Source organism: Canis lupus, chromosome 10, assembly GCF_048164855.1.
Source record: "Canis lupus baileyi chromosome 10, mCanLup2.hap1, whole genome shotgun sequence".
Lineage (NCBI taxonomy): Eukaryota > Metazoa > Chordata > Mammalia > Carnivora > Canidae > Canis > Canis lupus.
In genome coordinates, this window is record NC_132847.1 from 40,617,588 (window position 1) to 40,634,995 (window position 17,408).

General features: G+C 39.2%; 1 protein-coding gene across 3 annotated transcripts in view; it reads right to left on the reverse strand.

The window, feature by feature from the left end:
* SLC24A2 (solute carrier family 24 member 2) overlaps positions 1 to 17,408 on the reverse strand; it is a 244,809-nt gene that overhangs the window by 10,033 nt on the left and 217,368 nt on the right. For all 3 annotated transcript variants that reach the window (XM_072841506.1, XM_072841504.1, XM_072841505.1), the window contains 2 exons: positions 10,825 to 10,914; positions 3,255 to 3,421 (listed from right to left, as the gene is read on the reverse strand). In XM_072841506.1, coding sequence (XP_072697607.1) covers positions 3,255 to 3,421; positions 10,825 to 10,914 — 257 coding nt within the window. The remainder of the gene's footprint in view (positions 1 to 3,254; positions 3,422 to 10,824; positions 10,915 to 17,408) is intronic.

Below are 17,408 nucleotides of genomic sequence, written 5' to 3' on the forward strand. Positions count from 1 at the left end.
AAATTACTTTTTTTTTGGTGCCTTTTGATTTATCAATTCTATTTTTCAGGGATCAAGCATAAGAAGTATTTGAAATGTTGGGGTGTCTGGGTGGCATAGCTGAATAAGCATCCAGCTCTTGATTTCAACTGGGGTTATGATCTCGGGATCATGAGATCGATCCTCAGGTTGGGCTCTGCTGTGTGTGTGGAGTCTGCTGGGAATTCCCCCAACCCCGCCCCTTCCCTGCTCATGCTCACTTGCTCTCTCTCTAAAATAAATAAATAATTGATATATATATTATATATATATATAAAATATATATTTATATATACATATAATACTTGCAAATGTAACTTTATTCAGAAAAATGATCATTTCAGTGTTACTTTGAGTAGTGAAAAATTGGGTATACCTTAATCTCTAATAATAAAAATCTAGTTAAGTAGCAAACTTTGAAGTTGAGGTAATGTTATGTAGCCATTAAAAATCATAAGCTTATAATAATATAGGCAAATACTCATGATATAATTCTACAGTTAAAATGAAGGATACATGTAAAAATAGCAATGTAATTTCAATAATGTAAACTATATATGAACTAAAACAGGACGGTGGATTATCATTCATTTTTATTTATGCTTTATATGTCTAAAATCTTTTACCTGAGTATGTATTAATATTATCAACAAAAAGAGAATGCCAACGAGACAATGAAATATCTTTTATACTCAATATATTTCTAACAAGTTCGTCAATTGGCATAAACTCTTGAGAAAGACCTTTTTGAAAAATATACATCAGTAGCCATTAAAATGCTTATAGCTTCTAATTCATTAACATTTCTTGAAGGAATTTACCCTAAAAAAATAATTAAAAGTGGAGGTTTTCTGCATTAAGGTCTTCATCGGGAGATCCCTGGGTGGCGCTGCGGTTTGGCGCCTGCCTTTGGCCCAGGGCGCGATCCTGGAGACCCGGGATCGAATCCCACATCGGGCTCCTGGTGCATGGAGCCTGCTTCTCCCTCTGCCTATGTCTCTGCCTCTCTCTTTCTCTCTGTGACTATCATAAATAAATAAAAATTAAAAAAAAAAGGTCTTCATCAAAACCCCCATAATAGCAGAAAATTGGAAAAATATAAAAAATAATGGCTAAACTGAAAAGCAATGGGATGAAATATTTTGAAGTGATAAAATGTTAATTATGAGAGTTATAAAGGAACTTAGAAAAATAGTTGATTTACTACTTTACTAATAGATGCCTATTTTGAGCCACACATAAATGGCTTTAAAGTGGAAAAACAAAAGACCTCCGAAAGGTATTTGGAAGACAACATACAAAAATTAAATGTTGTTTTTGAGTGGTAGGGTTAGGGGTTATTTTTCTTTAAACTTTCATTTAACCTGTTCCTATATATGCAATTTAAGAACAGTGAACGAAAAAGCATCTTGTAATTCCCTAGGATATTTATTTTTAAAAAACAGGACAAAGAGGTCTTTTTTTGACAAAGAGGTCTTATAATTCTTCCTAACTTGTAGGATTTTCTCTCTTTATACCATAGCACATTTTGTTTTCCTTTTTTTACAAGAGACTGACCAAGAAAACTACTCTAAATGTGTAAGCAGTGCAACTGAGAAAACAGTTTCTACTAGAGATACCCTTCCTTTGAAACAGGCATCTTTTAAGGCATTCATTCATATATTCATTCATTCAGTCTACAAACATTTGTCAAGGTGCCACCATGCATTAGACATTGTTTTAGGCTTTGGGGAGCTGTTGCTCTTGAGTAGTTTACAGTCTAGTGGGCAGACTGATAAGCATGACCATGACAAGAACACCATCTGTAGAGAGTCTACAGGAGCAAGAACCCCTAGTCAGGCCCAAGGGAATCAGGGAAGCTGGGATTTGACTTTGGGAGGGTAAATGGGGAATTTTCCAGAAAGACAAGCAGGGAGGAATCTTGAGTGAGAGGGGCCTGAGAAGGAAGGAAATATGGCTGGAGAGGGAATCTTTAGAATTCAAAGGTGGTTAAGATGGTGGGAGCTCAGGGCAGGGTTTGTGTGGAGGGTGTTGTCGTGGAAAGCACAGACTCTGTCCAAATCCCAGCCATCTCTTACTAGTTTTGTGAACTCTGTGCCCTTCAGTTTCCTTATCTGAAAAATGGGGATCATAATACTTAGTCATGGGGCACCTGGGTGGCTCAGTGGTTGAGTGTCTGCCTTTGGCTCAGGTCATGATCCCAGGGTTCTGGGATTGAGTCCCACATCAGGCTTCCTGTGCGAAGCCTGTTTCTCCCTTTGCTTATATCTCTGCCTCTTTCTGTGTGTCTCTCATGAATAAATAAATAAAATCTTAAAAAAAAATACTTAAGCCATAGGATTACTGTATGGCCTAAATGGATAAAAATGTACATCTAATACACAAAGGAGACACTGAATGAAGAAACATAGGTAACACCAAGGTACAAGAGAGAATAATATTCAAGATGTTCAATGAGAAAGTAGATCCATCTTAGTTTCTAAATTTAAGTGTCAAGAGCTCAGCTCTGGGAACACAAGCATAACATCTCATGTCTTACTTTCTCAGGGGTTCTCATTCAGGGTTATTTAGCAGACTACTTTTACTTCTGACACGTTAAATGAAATGACAGAAGTAATAGCATCCCACCCCAGTCTGATCCACTTTAGAGATTATTCATATTGAGAACTCCAGTTTGCTCAATTGTAAGAATAGATCTTATCTTCTGGCTTTCAAAAAACCTAGAATATCTTTACCAGCATACATACATGATAATGCCAAACCTGCCAGCAATTTCCAAGGAAGGAGATGGGATATTTTTGCTGGGCCTATGTTTGTTCCAATCTGTTTTATGATCCAAAATCTCACCCGAGGCTGGTAGGGACTTTAATTAGAATAAGAATATGGAAAAAATACAGTAAAAGTCTACAGCATCTCCATCATACCTGAATACTAAATATTCTTAACTTCTAGCCAATGCCATTATATAAGCAAAATTCTTAAAGTATTTCCTACAATATCCACTCCATATGCAGGCATGTTGTTTCTGCCTAACTGGGAATAACTTATTCTTCATTAAGTCCTCTGAAAATGAAAAATGGAGTTCATGAAATTGAATAGTACTTCCTGTGTTTACTTTCTATTGGTATTGGTTAATTTTGAGCTCAGAGATCCTGGTCATGTCTTCACAGCTTCTCAGAAGACAAAGACAGTATTAGAGCTGGTGTGTGCACCTTCACAAGACTGTTTCTACTCACCCTACAGTGATGTCAAAGATGTTGCTTCCAACAGAGCTGGACACAGCCATGTCCCCAAGTCCCTTCCGGGCCACTATGACACTGGTAATAAGATCAGGGATGGAGGTCCCAGCAGCCAAGATGGTCAGACCCATAATCTCTTCACTAATGCCAATTGTCTCTCCAACCTAAAAGTAGTAACAGGTACACACATGAGTGTTTGTAGTCACAAAACCAACAAACCTACAAACATTACCATGCAAATCCTTTTTTTAAAAAAATATTTATTTATCTATTTGAGAGAGAGAGCATGCAAAAGCAGAAGGGGCAGGGAGTGGGAGAGAGACTCACAAGCTGACTCTCTGCTGAGCATGGGGCCCAACATGGGGCTTGATCTCATGACCCTGAGATCAGGGCCCTGAGACCATGACCTGAGCCAAAACCAAGAGTCAGATGCTTAACCAAATGTACCACCCAAAAGTACCATGTACCACTTGGTACTCCCTTTTAATGAGTTCCTATCTGCAGTATGTGGAGGGGTGAGATGATAAAGAGTAAGCCACAATCACTGCCATAGAGGAGTTCCTACGTTAATCATATTCAGACCCAAAAGATCAGGACTGTTCACATGAGAATTAAACAGATAATCTCAGGAAAGAGCTATAGAGGGCTTGAATGCAGTCTCTATATGATGTCTGGTAAGACTGAGACAGGAGGCAGAAGGGAGTTCTAAAAGTCAACTGGCCATTGGCTCCAGAGGCCAGTGCCTGGCAATGGTACTAAATCCTGTAGCACATTTGCCTTTGGATTAACAACTGAAGGTTAAGGACTAACACCCAGTGTTCCCATTTTTTCTCAGACATCTCCTAGTGTCTGTAGCCCACTTAAACACTTCTAGACTACCATTCCATAGGAAACTTGATTTGGGGTGTTTTGGGGTTTGGTAATATATGACTGTAAATCAGCAAGGCAGTTACGGAGAAACCATCAGTTAGGAAATCACAAGTCCAAGGCTGGCTCTGGCATTTGTTAAGAATTTGACCTATTGTTTGCCTGGGTGGCTCAGTGGTTGAGTGCCTGCCTTTGGCCTAGGGCATGATACTGGAATCCCAGGATCAAGTCCCACATCAGGCTCCCTGCATGGAGCCTGCCTCTCTCTCTGCCTGTGTCTCTGCCTCTCTCTCTCTCTCTCTCATGAATAAATACATAAAATCTTAAAAAAAAAAAAAGAATTTGACCTATTGTTAAGTTAACCAGTTATGTAATGTCTTTGATCCTTGCTTTCTTATCCTTAAAGGGGGAATGATAATACCTATCTTACAAGTGATTGGGAGGAGTAAAAAAGAACATTTGTGGAAAAGCCCTTTGCAAATAGTACAAGGTTACTGAAAAGCAAAGGGGGACCATTATTATGTTTTATTTCAGTCATTGCCTTTTAACACTGATAAAGTCTATTTTGGACAGTTATCTAGCCTCAGATGGAGGTTCCTCTATTCTCTTGAGCAACTTTTTAAAGAATCTTCTTGGGACTTTTAAAAACTTTATGTATTTCCTGGAGTTGGTCAACTGCAGTTCTGAAAACTTTTAAGATGATGCTCCCAATTTGGTTTTCAACAGCCTACTCAATAACACTCAACATTTTTGGAAAAAAAATTCAAAGGGCCAGAGTAGCATGTAAGAATAAGAGTTTTTAGGGAATAGAACAAGCTCATTTCTAAATAACTTTTGTGATTTATTAGTAATAGCATGGTTTCCACTAACTTAAAAGCATAGCTGGGAGCTATTTTTTGTTTGGATGGTCACGTCTGCTCTAGAGCCTGGTTAGCTAAAGTAGTTTATCCTATCCTCATGGAGCAAAGATTCTTTGTTCCCCATCCTAAAGGAAGTCCATGCAAGCAGAATCACTGCTTGATCACTGCTTGGTCTCCTTAATATATAGAATATTGTCTGGTGTGTTTTTTTTTTTTAAAGATTTTTATTTTTTTGCTTATTCATGAGAGACATACAGAGGGAGGCAGAGAGATAGAGGGAGAAGCAGGCTCCCCATAGGGAGCCTGATGCAGGACTTCATTCCTGGACCTGGATCATGCCATGAGCTGAAGGCAGATGCCCAACCACTGAGCCACCCAGGCGTCCCTCGCCTGGTGTTTAATAGACTCTCAATATCTATTTGCTGAATAGATTAGTCAATCTATATACTTAGGTGATTTTACTAGCATGTTTTCCACTGATTCTCTTAGAAAAAATTAAATAAGTGCTCAACACAGGAGTGCCCAAGTCTCCTTGATGACCTATTTTTTTTTTTTTTGTTTGTTAGATTTGGAATGAAACATTTTCAAAGACTGAAGATGCTGACTGAATGATTGTCATCCCCAATAAATAGGATGATTCCTCAAGGGAGTTCTAAAGCAGTGGCTATTTTAAAACAACACTTGTATTTGGAGTTTGAATGGCTCTATAGACAGAAAAAAAAAAGAGAAACTGAAGTGGGGTATTACGATGGTGTGGCTAAGAGTAATGGCTCAGATAAAGGGAGAATTGGGTGCCAATCTTAGCCTGCCACTCACAGTACATGGTAGTCAACTTTCTTGAGCCTTGGTTTTAATCATTTGTAGAATGGGGATAATAATGTCCACCCTGTTCTGATGATTATATATGATGATGCAGACAGAGCAAAGAACACGGTGTCAGGTATAAATACTCAATAAATACCAGCTATGCTAACTCAGACACTACCCCTTTCCCTCTCCAACTTATCAGACTAGCCGCTGGGCTCTGGAAGCAGAGACTGAAGTGGGTTTAATAGGCATCAGTTATTTAATAGGCATCAGTTATCAGTCAATGCAGGAAATCATGAAAATAATGAAGATTTTTTATTGTACATCAAACTTCTGATGAATCTATGTGGCTCCTAGAAACATTTTCACTGATTGAGAACTAGTCTTCATAAGCTCATTTTAAGAAAATTTCATTGAATTTGGCTTCTGGAGAGTTAGAGGCAAGATAACAGGTACATGGATGGGATAGCACTGATCAAATTGCTAGCATCAGAGAAGTTAGGGGTAGAAAGGACATCAGATGTTTCTTGGATGGAATTCCTGTTTTCTGATTGAAGTAGATGATGGGGCCACTCAGAATCCAAATTCAGTGCTGCTCTGAATATTGTGTGATGCAGGTCATTGCCTTGATTTAAGGAGGAACTGCAAAAATGTCATGTTGGCAAAATGAGACACAAGGTCGTATTTGACTCTTGGAACTAACTTCTCATATTAGATGCAGGATAGATTTTAACCTAATGTTCTGATAACCCAAGACATTTACTAATTTCATGATGCAAATACAATAGAAAGTAACAAAAACTAAGGGAAAATATGCGTAAAGCATTTTATGTAAAGGGCATTTAATTTTGGCCAAACAGTAGCTAAATAATGGTATTAAATAGCATTTATTGTTGGTAAGACTGTGGATAATAAAATAGTTGAACACTAAATGGTGCATTTGTTGTCTTTCTGGCCTTTATAGCTCAAAAGTATAAGCAACAGAATTAGAGCTAGACTGCTTAGAAAAGAATTTGCTATTTTGATCAGATCTCTGGATGTCTTAGAAGAGCATTTCTAGAGGAGAAAAGAAAAACTTCTTATGCTTTACTAGAAAGTAAGGTTTCTCTTTATGCACTTCATATTCCTGGGCCTTTTGGTAATTACTATTGTTCTTGGCGTTATGTTTGCATTTTTTCTACAAGAAAATGAAAAGGAAGCAAGAGTATGGAATTAAGATAATCATTAAAAAGGACAAAAAAGATGGAAGCCAATAGGATGATTTTTTTCTAGAATGGCTAAAGAGAAATATCCAGAAAACAAGTGAGAAAAAAAAAACACCACTTTTTTCTTTATCAGGACAGGAAAGAATAATAACCATTATTTTTTTAAGAATAAAGATAATTATTTTTTAAAAACCCATTACATGTTATGAATAGCAAATAGTCCTTCTAGCATGGAAATCTGGAGGCTGAGGAGCAGCTTACCTACTGTAATGATATTGGTGGCAAATGACTTTCAGTGAATGTGGAAAAATTGTGACTTTGGGGCAAGCAGAGTTTCTTCAGGGTCAACAATTTTTTGGAAACATCCAGGAAGAATAATCTGAAGTCAAATGTCATAAAACAACTAGGATAGGGATGCTTGGGTGGTTCAGTGGTTGAGCATCTGCCTTTGGCTCAGGTCGTGATCCCAGGGTCCTGGGATTGGGTCCACATTGGGCTCCCTGCAGGGATCCTGCTTCTCCCTCTGCCTATGTCTCTGCCTCTCTCCGTGTCTCTCATGAATAAACAAATAAACTCCTTAAAAAATAACTAGGATAGGAATAATATGCAGTATCTTGAAGGAATAATACTGGGTATATAGACTGACATTTCCAGTGGATTTTTTCAATGATGGTATATGTTCTTTTTTTTTTTTAAGGTGTAATTTACAAACATACAGCAAAGTATAATTTTACATCCAGTAAAACTCACCCTCTAAAAAGTATATAGTTCTGTGAGTTTTGATAAATGTTTGTAGTCCTGCTTCTCCACATCCTCATCAACACATATCTGCCTTTTTGAATATAGGCATGCTAGTGTTTGTGAAGTAGTATCTCGTGTTTATTTGTCTAGAGAGAGAGCACGACTGCAAGCTGTGCGGGGGGGGGGGGGGAGAAGGAGGGGAGAAGCAGAGGGAGAGGGAGAGAGAGAATCTCAAGCAGGCTCCACACCCAGTGCAGAGCCTGATGTGGGGCTTGATCTTATGACCTTGAGATCATGACCGGAGCCAAAATCAAGAGTTGGACGCTTAACCCACTGAGCCACCCAGGCTCCCCTTGTGTTTATTTTTAAACAACTCTATTGAGATATAATTCATATATCATAAAAATAACCTATTTAAAGTGTAGATAGTTCAATTTTTAGTATATTTATAAACTTGTAGAGCCATCACCATAATTTAAATTTATAGCTTTTTCATTATCCCAGGAAGAAACCCCATACCTATTAGCAGTCACTCATCATTCCCTCCAACCTCCCCAACCCTAGGCAACTATTAAGTACTTTGTCTCTATAGATTTGCCAATTTTTCACATTTCCTATAATTAAAGTCATATAACATGGGGTCTTTTTTGACTATCTTTTTCATTTAGCATATTTTAAACATTCATTCACATGTAGCGTGTACTAGTACTTTGTTCCTTTTTATTGTGGGATAGTATTCTACTGTGTGGACAGACCACATTTTGTATATGGTTTCATTAGTTGATGGGCATTTGGGTGGTTTCCATCATTTGGCAATTATGAATAATGCTTCTGTGAACATGTGTGTATAAATTTTTGTATGGATGTTTTCATTTCTCCTGGGTATACAGGTAGTGGAATCACTGGATCATATAGTGACTCTATGTTTAACATTTTGTGGACTGCCAAACTGTTTTCTAAAGAGGCTGCATTATTTAACATTCTTGCCACTAGTATATAAAGGTTCCAATTTCTATACATCCTCTACAACATTTGTTATTGTCTTTTTTATTATATTCATCCTAAGTGAGAGGGAAGTGGTATCTCACTGTGGTGCTGATTTGCATTTCTCTAATGAATAAGATGTTGAGCATGTTTTCTTGTGTATTATCTATTTTCACATCTTTGGTAAAATATCTATTCAAATCTTTTGTCCATCTTAAACATTAGGATGCCTGTAGATGCTTGCCTTTTTATTGTTTTATGTGTGGGGTTTGTTTTGTTTTGTTTTGTTTTGGTTTGTTTTTTGAGCAGGCTCCACACCCAACATGGGGCTTGAACTTATGACCCTGAGATAAAGAGTCACATGCTCTACCAACTGAGCCAGTCTGGTGCCCCTTGCCTTTCCATCATTGAATTTTAAGAATTTAAAAAATATATCCTGGATACAAGTGCTTTATCAGATGTATATGATATATATTTTCAGACTATGTTAAACAAAGAATACAAGTGGGAAGTTTGAAATTTGTGCAGCTTATAATAGAGGATAAAAGCATAGGTTCTGGAGTTTCAGAGCTCTGGGTTATAATCTCAGTTCTGTTACTTAAACCTATATGATCCTGAGGATTTTTATTATTAGTTCTAAGCATAACTCCTCCAACTGTGGATAATAATAGTACCTCCTTCATGGGATTTGTGCCTATGAACACAGTGACTGTCAAGATCAGGAGGACAAAGCGATATGAATTGTCCAGCATCTGGTACCCATTTGATCAGTAATAGTTACCAGTATTATCTCTGAGAATGTGAAATGTTGGCAATTCATTCTTTCATCCATGTGTTACAGCAAACAATTCCTGAGAATTTAGTTTTGTGATGGGCACTACGACTAGTACTGAGTTAAAAGTGGGAAAAGCAAAATACATCATCATGATAGCAAACTGAGGTTCAAATAAGAGACTCTCTTGTCTCCAGTTCTCTTCCTAGAGCCAATCTGAAAAGCTGGTGAGAGCATGAGGTGAGCGGCTGTCAAGAGGAAGTAAGTGTCATGGAATCAGGTAAAACCTTGCCATTCCTCTTAGACCTGGGTAGGCCTAGATTCAGGCTACAGAAGGCAAGAAGAGTTGAGGGGACCTCCTCCACACGGATGTTCAGGGTTGTGCTGATTTGACTCCCCACTATAGGAGGAGACCAGGAGGCATGGGGAAGTGAAGTGGGCTTAAATCCTTTAGTCCTGGAATATGTATCCTGTCTTGTTGGACACAATACTATTCTGACACTTTTCTTTTTTTTCCTTTTAAAAAATATCTTCTTTATATTCAGTTTGCCAACATATAGTGTAACGCCCAGTGCTCATCTCATTATGAGCCCTTCTTAGTGTCCATCACCCAGTTACCCCATCCTCTTACTTACCTCCCCTTCTGCAACCCCTTCTTAGTTTCAGAGTTAGGAGTCTCTCATGGTTTGTCTTCCTTTCTAATTTTTCCCCATTTAGTTTCCCTCCTTTCCCTTATAGTCCCTTTCACTATTTCTTATATTCCACATACGAGTGAAATCATGTAATAATTGTCTTTCTCCAATTGACTTATTTCACTCAGCATAATACCCTCCAGTTCTTTTTTTTTTTTTTTTAAGATTTTATTTATTTATTCATGAGAGACAGAGAGAAAGAGGGGCAGAGAGAGAAGCAGGCTCCATGCAGGAAGCCCGATTTGGGACTCGATCCCAGGATCCTGGGATCACACCCCAAGCCAAAGGCAGATGCTCAACTGCTGAGCCACCCAGGCATTCCAATACCCTCCAGTTCTATCCGTGTTGATGTAAATGGTATGTATTCATCCTTTCTGATGGCTGAGTAATATTCCATTGTATATATTACCATATCTTCTTTATCCATTCATCTGTCAAAGGACATCATGGCTCCTTCCACAGTTTGGCTATTGTGGACATGCTGCTATGAACATTGGGGTGCAGGTGTCCTATTGTTTCATTACATTTGTATCTTTGGGGTAAATATCCTCTGACACTTTTCAAAAGCAAACACATTGATTAGCCCTTTGGCAACCATGAGAAGAACCAGGCAAATGGGCCTTCCTATGGAGGTCTTACCTGGTGTGCCCACCAGACCATCAAGTAAGAGAATACAGCGATCCACGTGATGGAGCCAAAGAACGTGATGGGAAAAAACTTCCTTGATGACTGAAAGAGAACCAGAAAGAGGGGAGAGTGTCAGTGCTGTCCAGTGAGGTGGATCTGACAGACCAAAGCTAAATCCACTATTGCCGCTACTTCTCCATTGCCTTCCATCTTCATAGGCTCAGCAATCAGAAGGCCCTGCCTAACTCCAGTCAAGCTGGAACAGGAAGACTCACTCTTGGGAATGTTGGTTGGAGCCATATCATCACCAAGCAAGTTCCTGAGATGGAAGTCTCTTGAAGAGAATGTCTGTTTCTGCTGCTGGCTGCTCAGATGCCCCCTGCCCCTTGCCCTTCCCACGGCCTGGTTTCTCAGCCTTGCCCTCAATCTTTTGACCACCTCATAGCCTTCCTCCCTCTTCTGTTCCCTTCTGCTCAAGTTCATCAGAATCAGTTTCTATTGCTTCACCCCATGTATCCTATCAGTCCATTAGCCAGAAAAACTATGTGATTAATTGCTTTTAACAAGAAGGATCAATAGGTTGCAAAACAGGTTCATCTTATAGTACCACGAATTACTGGGAAAAGCCACACAGAAGTCATCACCATAGTTTCTATAGATTCCTGATGACAGCCACACTCTAGAACATATTTGAACCACCCTTATAGAGTATAGACAGAGGCCCAATGTGTTGCTCTTCACACAGGAGGTAGAGTAGATGATCTTGGGATGGTTTTTTCTCCTGTTCCGCACCCCTGACTGTATTATGTCCATTTCTGCTTTGAGCACTGGCCTTTGTGCAATTGCAGACTTAGAGTCTGAACACTTTTTATTTTTATTTTTTAAATTCAATTATAATGAACATACAATGTTATATTGTGTACAATACAGCATAATGATTCACCAATTCTATAAATTGCTCAGCGCTCAGTGTGAACACTTTTAGTTTCTTTCAAATGTTAGCCAAAATCAGATACTCAAAATGCAGTGTTTTTTACCTGACCCCACTACAGAGAGATCCAGGCTTACACTGGATTGTGGTGGTCTTTTGTTGATAGCTTTTTTTTTTCTCCAAAATTGGGGTCCTTTAAAACATACTCGGGTAGCAGAATGCCCTCACCCTCTCACCTATTATTGCCAACCGAACACTTTTTATTTCAAAGCTTTCCAGTATGAGAAACAATCTCATTTTTTGCTTTGATAATTCCATCCAATTTTGTCCAGGGAAGTGAATTCTGGAGTTGACTTGGATGAAAGCTATTTCAATTGTCTAAAGAGCAGACCTTGGGCAGCCACACAGAACACTTTCTGTCATGGCTTTTGAGAGCTTCATTAAGAGGAATCTCTCTATATATATCTATAATAATATATTAATATATATATTAATATTATATATATAATATATATGTTATTATAGATATATTATATATATAATGAATATCTATAATAATAATGAACACAGTCTCTATCACCCCAGACCAGGCTTATGTTCTCTTTACTAATTTTGAATTTTCAATATATGTTTTTATTATCACTCATGCCATTCCGTTAAATTTCACAATAACAATTTCTTTTGCTTAATGAGTGCTGACTTTTTTTGCGCTGTTTGTTAGCTGTAGTATCTGCAAGACCTGTGGGCTTGCTTAAATTGAGAGAGACATCAGACCCCAGGGAGTGGGAGGAAAATATTTTGGCTAAAGACTCAGGCCCCTACTGGGGGCCTGAACACGTTAGTGGGTTATGGGAAAAAAAAAAAGTAATCAATTTTTCAAAGTGGACGTTGAGACATTTACTTCTGAGAGTGAATTCCTTTAGAGCTGAGGCTTTAGCTGGATTTTAGAGAGCAGATTCCCCAAACCTTAAAATTGACAGTGCAAGTTTTTCCAGACATGGCATTTAGCTGAATGGAGTTCCCATTCTTTTCTTCTGGTCGCACGTCACTGTTTCAGGATCCTAAGTGAGTAAGAGTTTCTTCTCGTATGGCCAGGCTGTGTGACAGGGAAGGAAAAGGCCTTTCTTGTATGGGGCCACGCATGTGATTGGAGCAGCAATCAGGTTGTGAGCTTGATTCTGAGCATCCTGTGAGGGAATGGAGTACCATCTCCATACTTTATGGTATGGCATATGTACTGGAGATCTTGGGAGAGTCTTCATTTCATAGATTGCTCATTTTACAGGTTAGATCATTTATTAAATATGTAATTATTTTGTTATACCTTTGCATATCTGCACATTGATGTAGTGTGATGAGTTAGAATCAAATTATTTGGAGATATTTCTCATCTGAAAAATATCATCCCTGACCCATGGAACATTCCTAGTCAAAAGGTAGAAACTAAGGAACATTCCTAGTCAAAAGGTAGAAACTAAGGTAGAAACTGGGCATCTATATGTACCTAGTGTTATACTAGGGACTCAGTGAAAAGAAATTAAAGATAGTTTTTATTTGTAAGTTTCCAGGTCTTCATCATAAATGAAGGGCAGGTAAAGGCCAGGTACCTACTCTGTACCCAGATCTTGAACTAGACCTGAAATTCAAACCCAGCTCTGTCTGACTATCCAGCAGGTATTCCTTCCTAATATTTAGGTTATACCATTTTTTTTCTTAAAAAAAAAAAAAACAAGGTCAATGATGCTCAAAGTATGCCCAGCTTACAGACATAATGATAATGATGATCATAATCCCAGCCTGTTCTCTGAATGGCAGAAAAATATAAGGAGCATCGGGGAGGTAGAGGCTAGCATTCCAGCTGTATGGCCATCTGCCTCGCCCAACCTCCCATATCGTCCCTGATTGGGAAGTATCAACCCTTTATGCATCAGCAGTTCAGTTAAATGTTTCCCAACTGTCAAACTATCTTGTCCTTTCCAATCTCACAGCCCAGGTAATTCCTTCTTCTTTCATTTTCTTCTGAATGACTCCCCTTATTTGGACTCTATGGTCTCATTCCAGACATCACTACCCAGTGATACTTGTGCAATTATTTAGTTACCAGTCTCATTGGAAGGAAGAAAATAGCCCTTGAAGCCAAGGTCTGACATGTCAATTTTTGGTTAGTAAGGGTGGCTCATCCTAACATCTGCTGGGATGAACCTCATACTAATTAGCAAAAAGCAAATTGCGTCCATGTGGCGGCCATTTTGTTCCCAATGTAATGGTTTACGTGTATAATTGACAGCTAATGTTCTCATTAGAAGCTTTTAGTACATCAGTGGGATACTTTCTTGGCTTGAGAAATATTTCTGGACATTAGCTGATTGCACAAATTGGCCGTATCCTTACTGATTTAAATGGCTAAATATTCACTGAGCATCTATTCTGTGCAAGGTTCTGGGGCATGCATATCTAACAACAGTCCACCAAACAATCCTATTTAATATTAAAAGTGTGTTCTCTGGATTAATAGGACCAGTATTGAAATCCTTGCTCACCAATTACCAGTGATGTGATCTGAGAGAAATAATTTCATCTTCTAAGCCTCAGTTTTTTCATCTGTAAAATAGGGGGAAATAACGATATATAGTTGTTCTGAGGATTTCATGTTCACGAAGTGTCTACCAGAGTGCCACATAATAAGTACTGAGATAATAATGGTGGTTGTTATTAGATGATGTTATCCTTGTTTTGTTTTCTAAGAGTTGAGGGAACTGACATTCAGAGAGATGGAAGTGCCTGCAGAGACCTGGCTGAGAGTCTTGACTTTGCCTCTTACTTGCTGGGTGTGCTTGAACAAGTCACTAAACCTCTCTGGGTCTCAATCACTCGTTTTTGCTAAGCCTATGCTTGGCACACAGCAGACACAATAAATATTTGGTGAACCAATCAATGAATGGTATCAATGGCAAAAACAGAGCTGACTTCTTAGGTACCTTCCCAGTTCAAAAGGTCATGTTTTGATGTATTCCTGTTTTGTAAGAAACTCCATCCTGGATCAGGAGAGAATATAACTTTTGGGGTCTCTATTTCCTTTATTATTTTCAGTGTTTATCAAAGACATGTTTCTCATTGAGGTTTATATTTTCGTTCTTTTGCGTTTAAACTGAAGCCATTATTTTAAGAAAACTATAAAAGTGAATTAATCTGAGCTGGAATGGTGTACAATCCCACAAACACTGTCATATAATTTGCATATAAATAAAGGGGAAATAAAAACAAGTGGGAGTACTGTTTACTCTGAAACTGGATGGATACTAAAAAAATCATGTTTTCCTCGTAATTACTGTCAAGGTTTGGAACGTTCATCTCCACGGGTAATTCAAAAACTACTGGGAGACGGAGAGTTGCCAGGCCCTCCGGAGTAGCACGTGTTTATTAATTAATAATTTTCTCCTCTTTTTCCTCTCCCTTGATATTTTTTCAAAAGGCCCTTGTGGCAGAGCATGAAGACTGTCAAAACAGCCACAACCCTTTATAACCAAGAGGTGGGGTCTATTTTCCCGTCCTTTGACTCTGGGGTGGGCTTATGCCTTTCTTTGACCAACAGGATATGGTAAAAGTGACAGCGTGGGGGGATTCCAAACTGGATCTCAAGAGGCTCTGTAGCTTTCATTCTTGCTGCCCTTGGAACGTGGCTGTCACGTGAATCAGCTTTGACTAGCCTACGTAAGGTAAGAGACCATGTGGTGCAGAGATGAGCTTTTCCAGCTGACATGATCCTATGCCAACAAGACCCCAGCCATCTAAGTGAGCAGAACTGTCCAGCTGAGCCCAGAACAAATGGTCAATTCATAGAATTCTGCATTTAAAAATTGCTTACTTTTTTAAGCTGCTAAGTTTTGGGCTGGTGTGTCACACAGCAAATGATAACAGACACAAGACCAAACCTAATGAAACTCTTCTTGATCATGCTAAGCATGATCAAGAAGCCACTTATTGGCTTTTGTATCCACAGGCATGGTTTTTCATTTGGCGTTTTGTATATGCAGAGGATGGCCATATAATTCATATTCCAAACCAGGATGTTTTGAGATTAAACTGGGATTATCCTGGGCAAACTGGGATGTACGGTCCCCTTAAATTTGCAGTGCTGCGTTGATGGTTATCTCTTTATGCTTTCCTTAATCATAGGATGTCATGGCTGGCAGGGAATCTAGAGATCTTCCCTCCCTGTATTTCAGAGAGGAGGAAAAGTGAGGTTCACAGTTGAGAAGTGACTTTCTCAAGGTTGCACAGCTCATGAGTTATGTGGGGGGAAAACATTGTAGTCAGTGTGGTAGAATGAGAACACTGATGGAGTCAGGACATTTGTTTGAATCTAGCTACTGTCACTGATATGGCTAGCCAGTCTTGCCCTATAGTTACATGCCTTATTTCTTCTACTAAGTTTTGAGCCCCTTAAAGATAGGAATTGTGAATTCTGTGTCTTCACATGTCTTTTCGGGTATAGGCTTGATGCTTGGCATATAATAGGTATTCAATAAATATATGCTAAGGAAATTTTAAAACCACCAAATGCTCTGAGAGTTGCATTTTTGCTTGGGACAGCACATAGTATATGCAAAGAAAGAGAAAAAAATCCAGTTCATCCCAGGGATGGCTCTTGGCTACCCAGGCCCAGAAGCTGGCTCTCAAGGTTTGTGCACAGTGAATGATCAGTCCATGGTATTACAAAGGAGAGCATCATGTGCAGCTGCATCTTCTTGCCTTGTATCCTTTGGGGTTGTAGCATAAGCCAGGACAGCTGTCGTGATCCAGCTCACTGCTGCCATGGTGGAGTCCTGTGTGTTGTCCCAGAGTCGCTGGTTCAGAGCTTTGATCTTCCCTAACAGCGTCCTTGTCCTTTGAGCTCAGATCACAGAGACAACCAGCACTTTTCCAGCCCTTGCTCTAGGAGTCCAACCCAACCTGAGAGCCCAGGCCTTGGTTACTGGCATCTTCCTCCCATTCCTGCACACTTTTCCTGACTGCTCCAGTGGCTGTGTGCTGACACCCCCTTTGCAGGCCATCAGCCTCCTATATGGGGCCACACTAAACTAGGCACAGGAATTTAGGAACTCATGTTTGTCTCTCTGAATTTCCTCCTTGGGGCAGAGCAAAAGCACTCGTCTAAACAGAACAATGGAAGGAGAGAGAGAGAGAAAGTGTGTGTGTGTGTGTGTGTGTGTGTGAGAGAGAGAGCACATGTGAGCACGCGCATCTCAGAAATGTCAGTGTGACGTGAGCCATGAAGAAACTCAACACATTCCAGCTCATTCACTGGAGGTTTCCAGGAAGCCAGGCCTTTGCACAGAGCAGATGTTCTGCAATTATGTTGTAAATAAAGAAACTTAAATACTGCTTTAAGTAAGTCACACTTGTTACATGCACCCTCTATTTGGAAACCTCTAACGTTGGGAGTCCTTACATGAGGGGGTCCCTTTTCTGGCCTGTACCTGACAAGACATGGCTCTCCACCAGCTGGATTATTTATAGGTCAGTGGGGACAGGATTTTTCTTCTGCCTTCTTAAAGTACTGAGAGTGGGATCACCATGGGGCTCTTAAGATTTATGCTCAATTTTGCTGCATGTTACCACAGTGCCTTATTGTAAATGCATTCAGACATGATATTCTTGGACT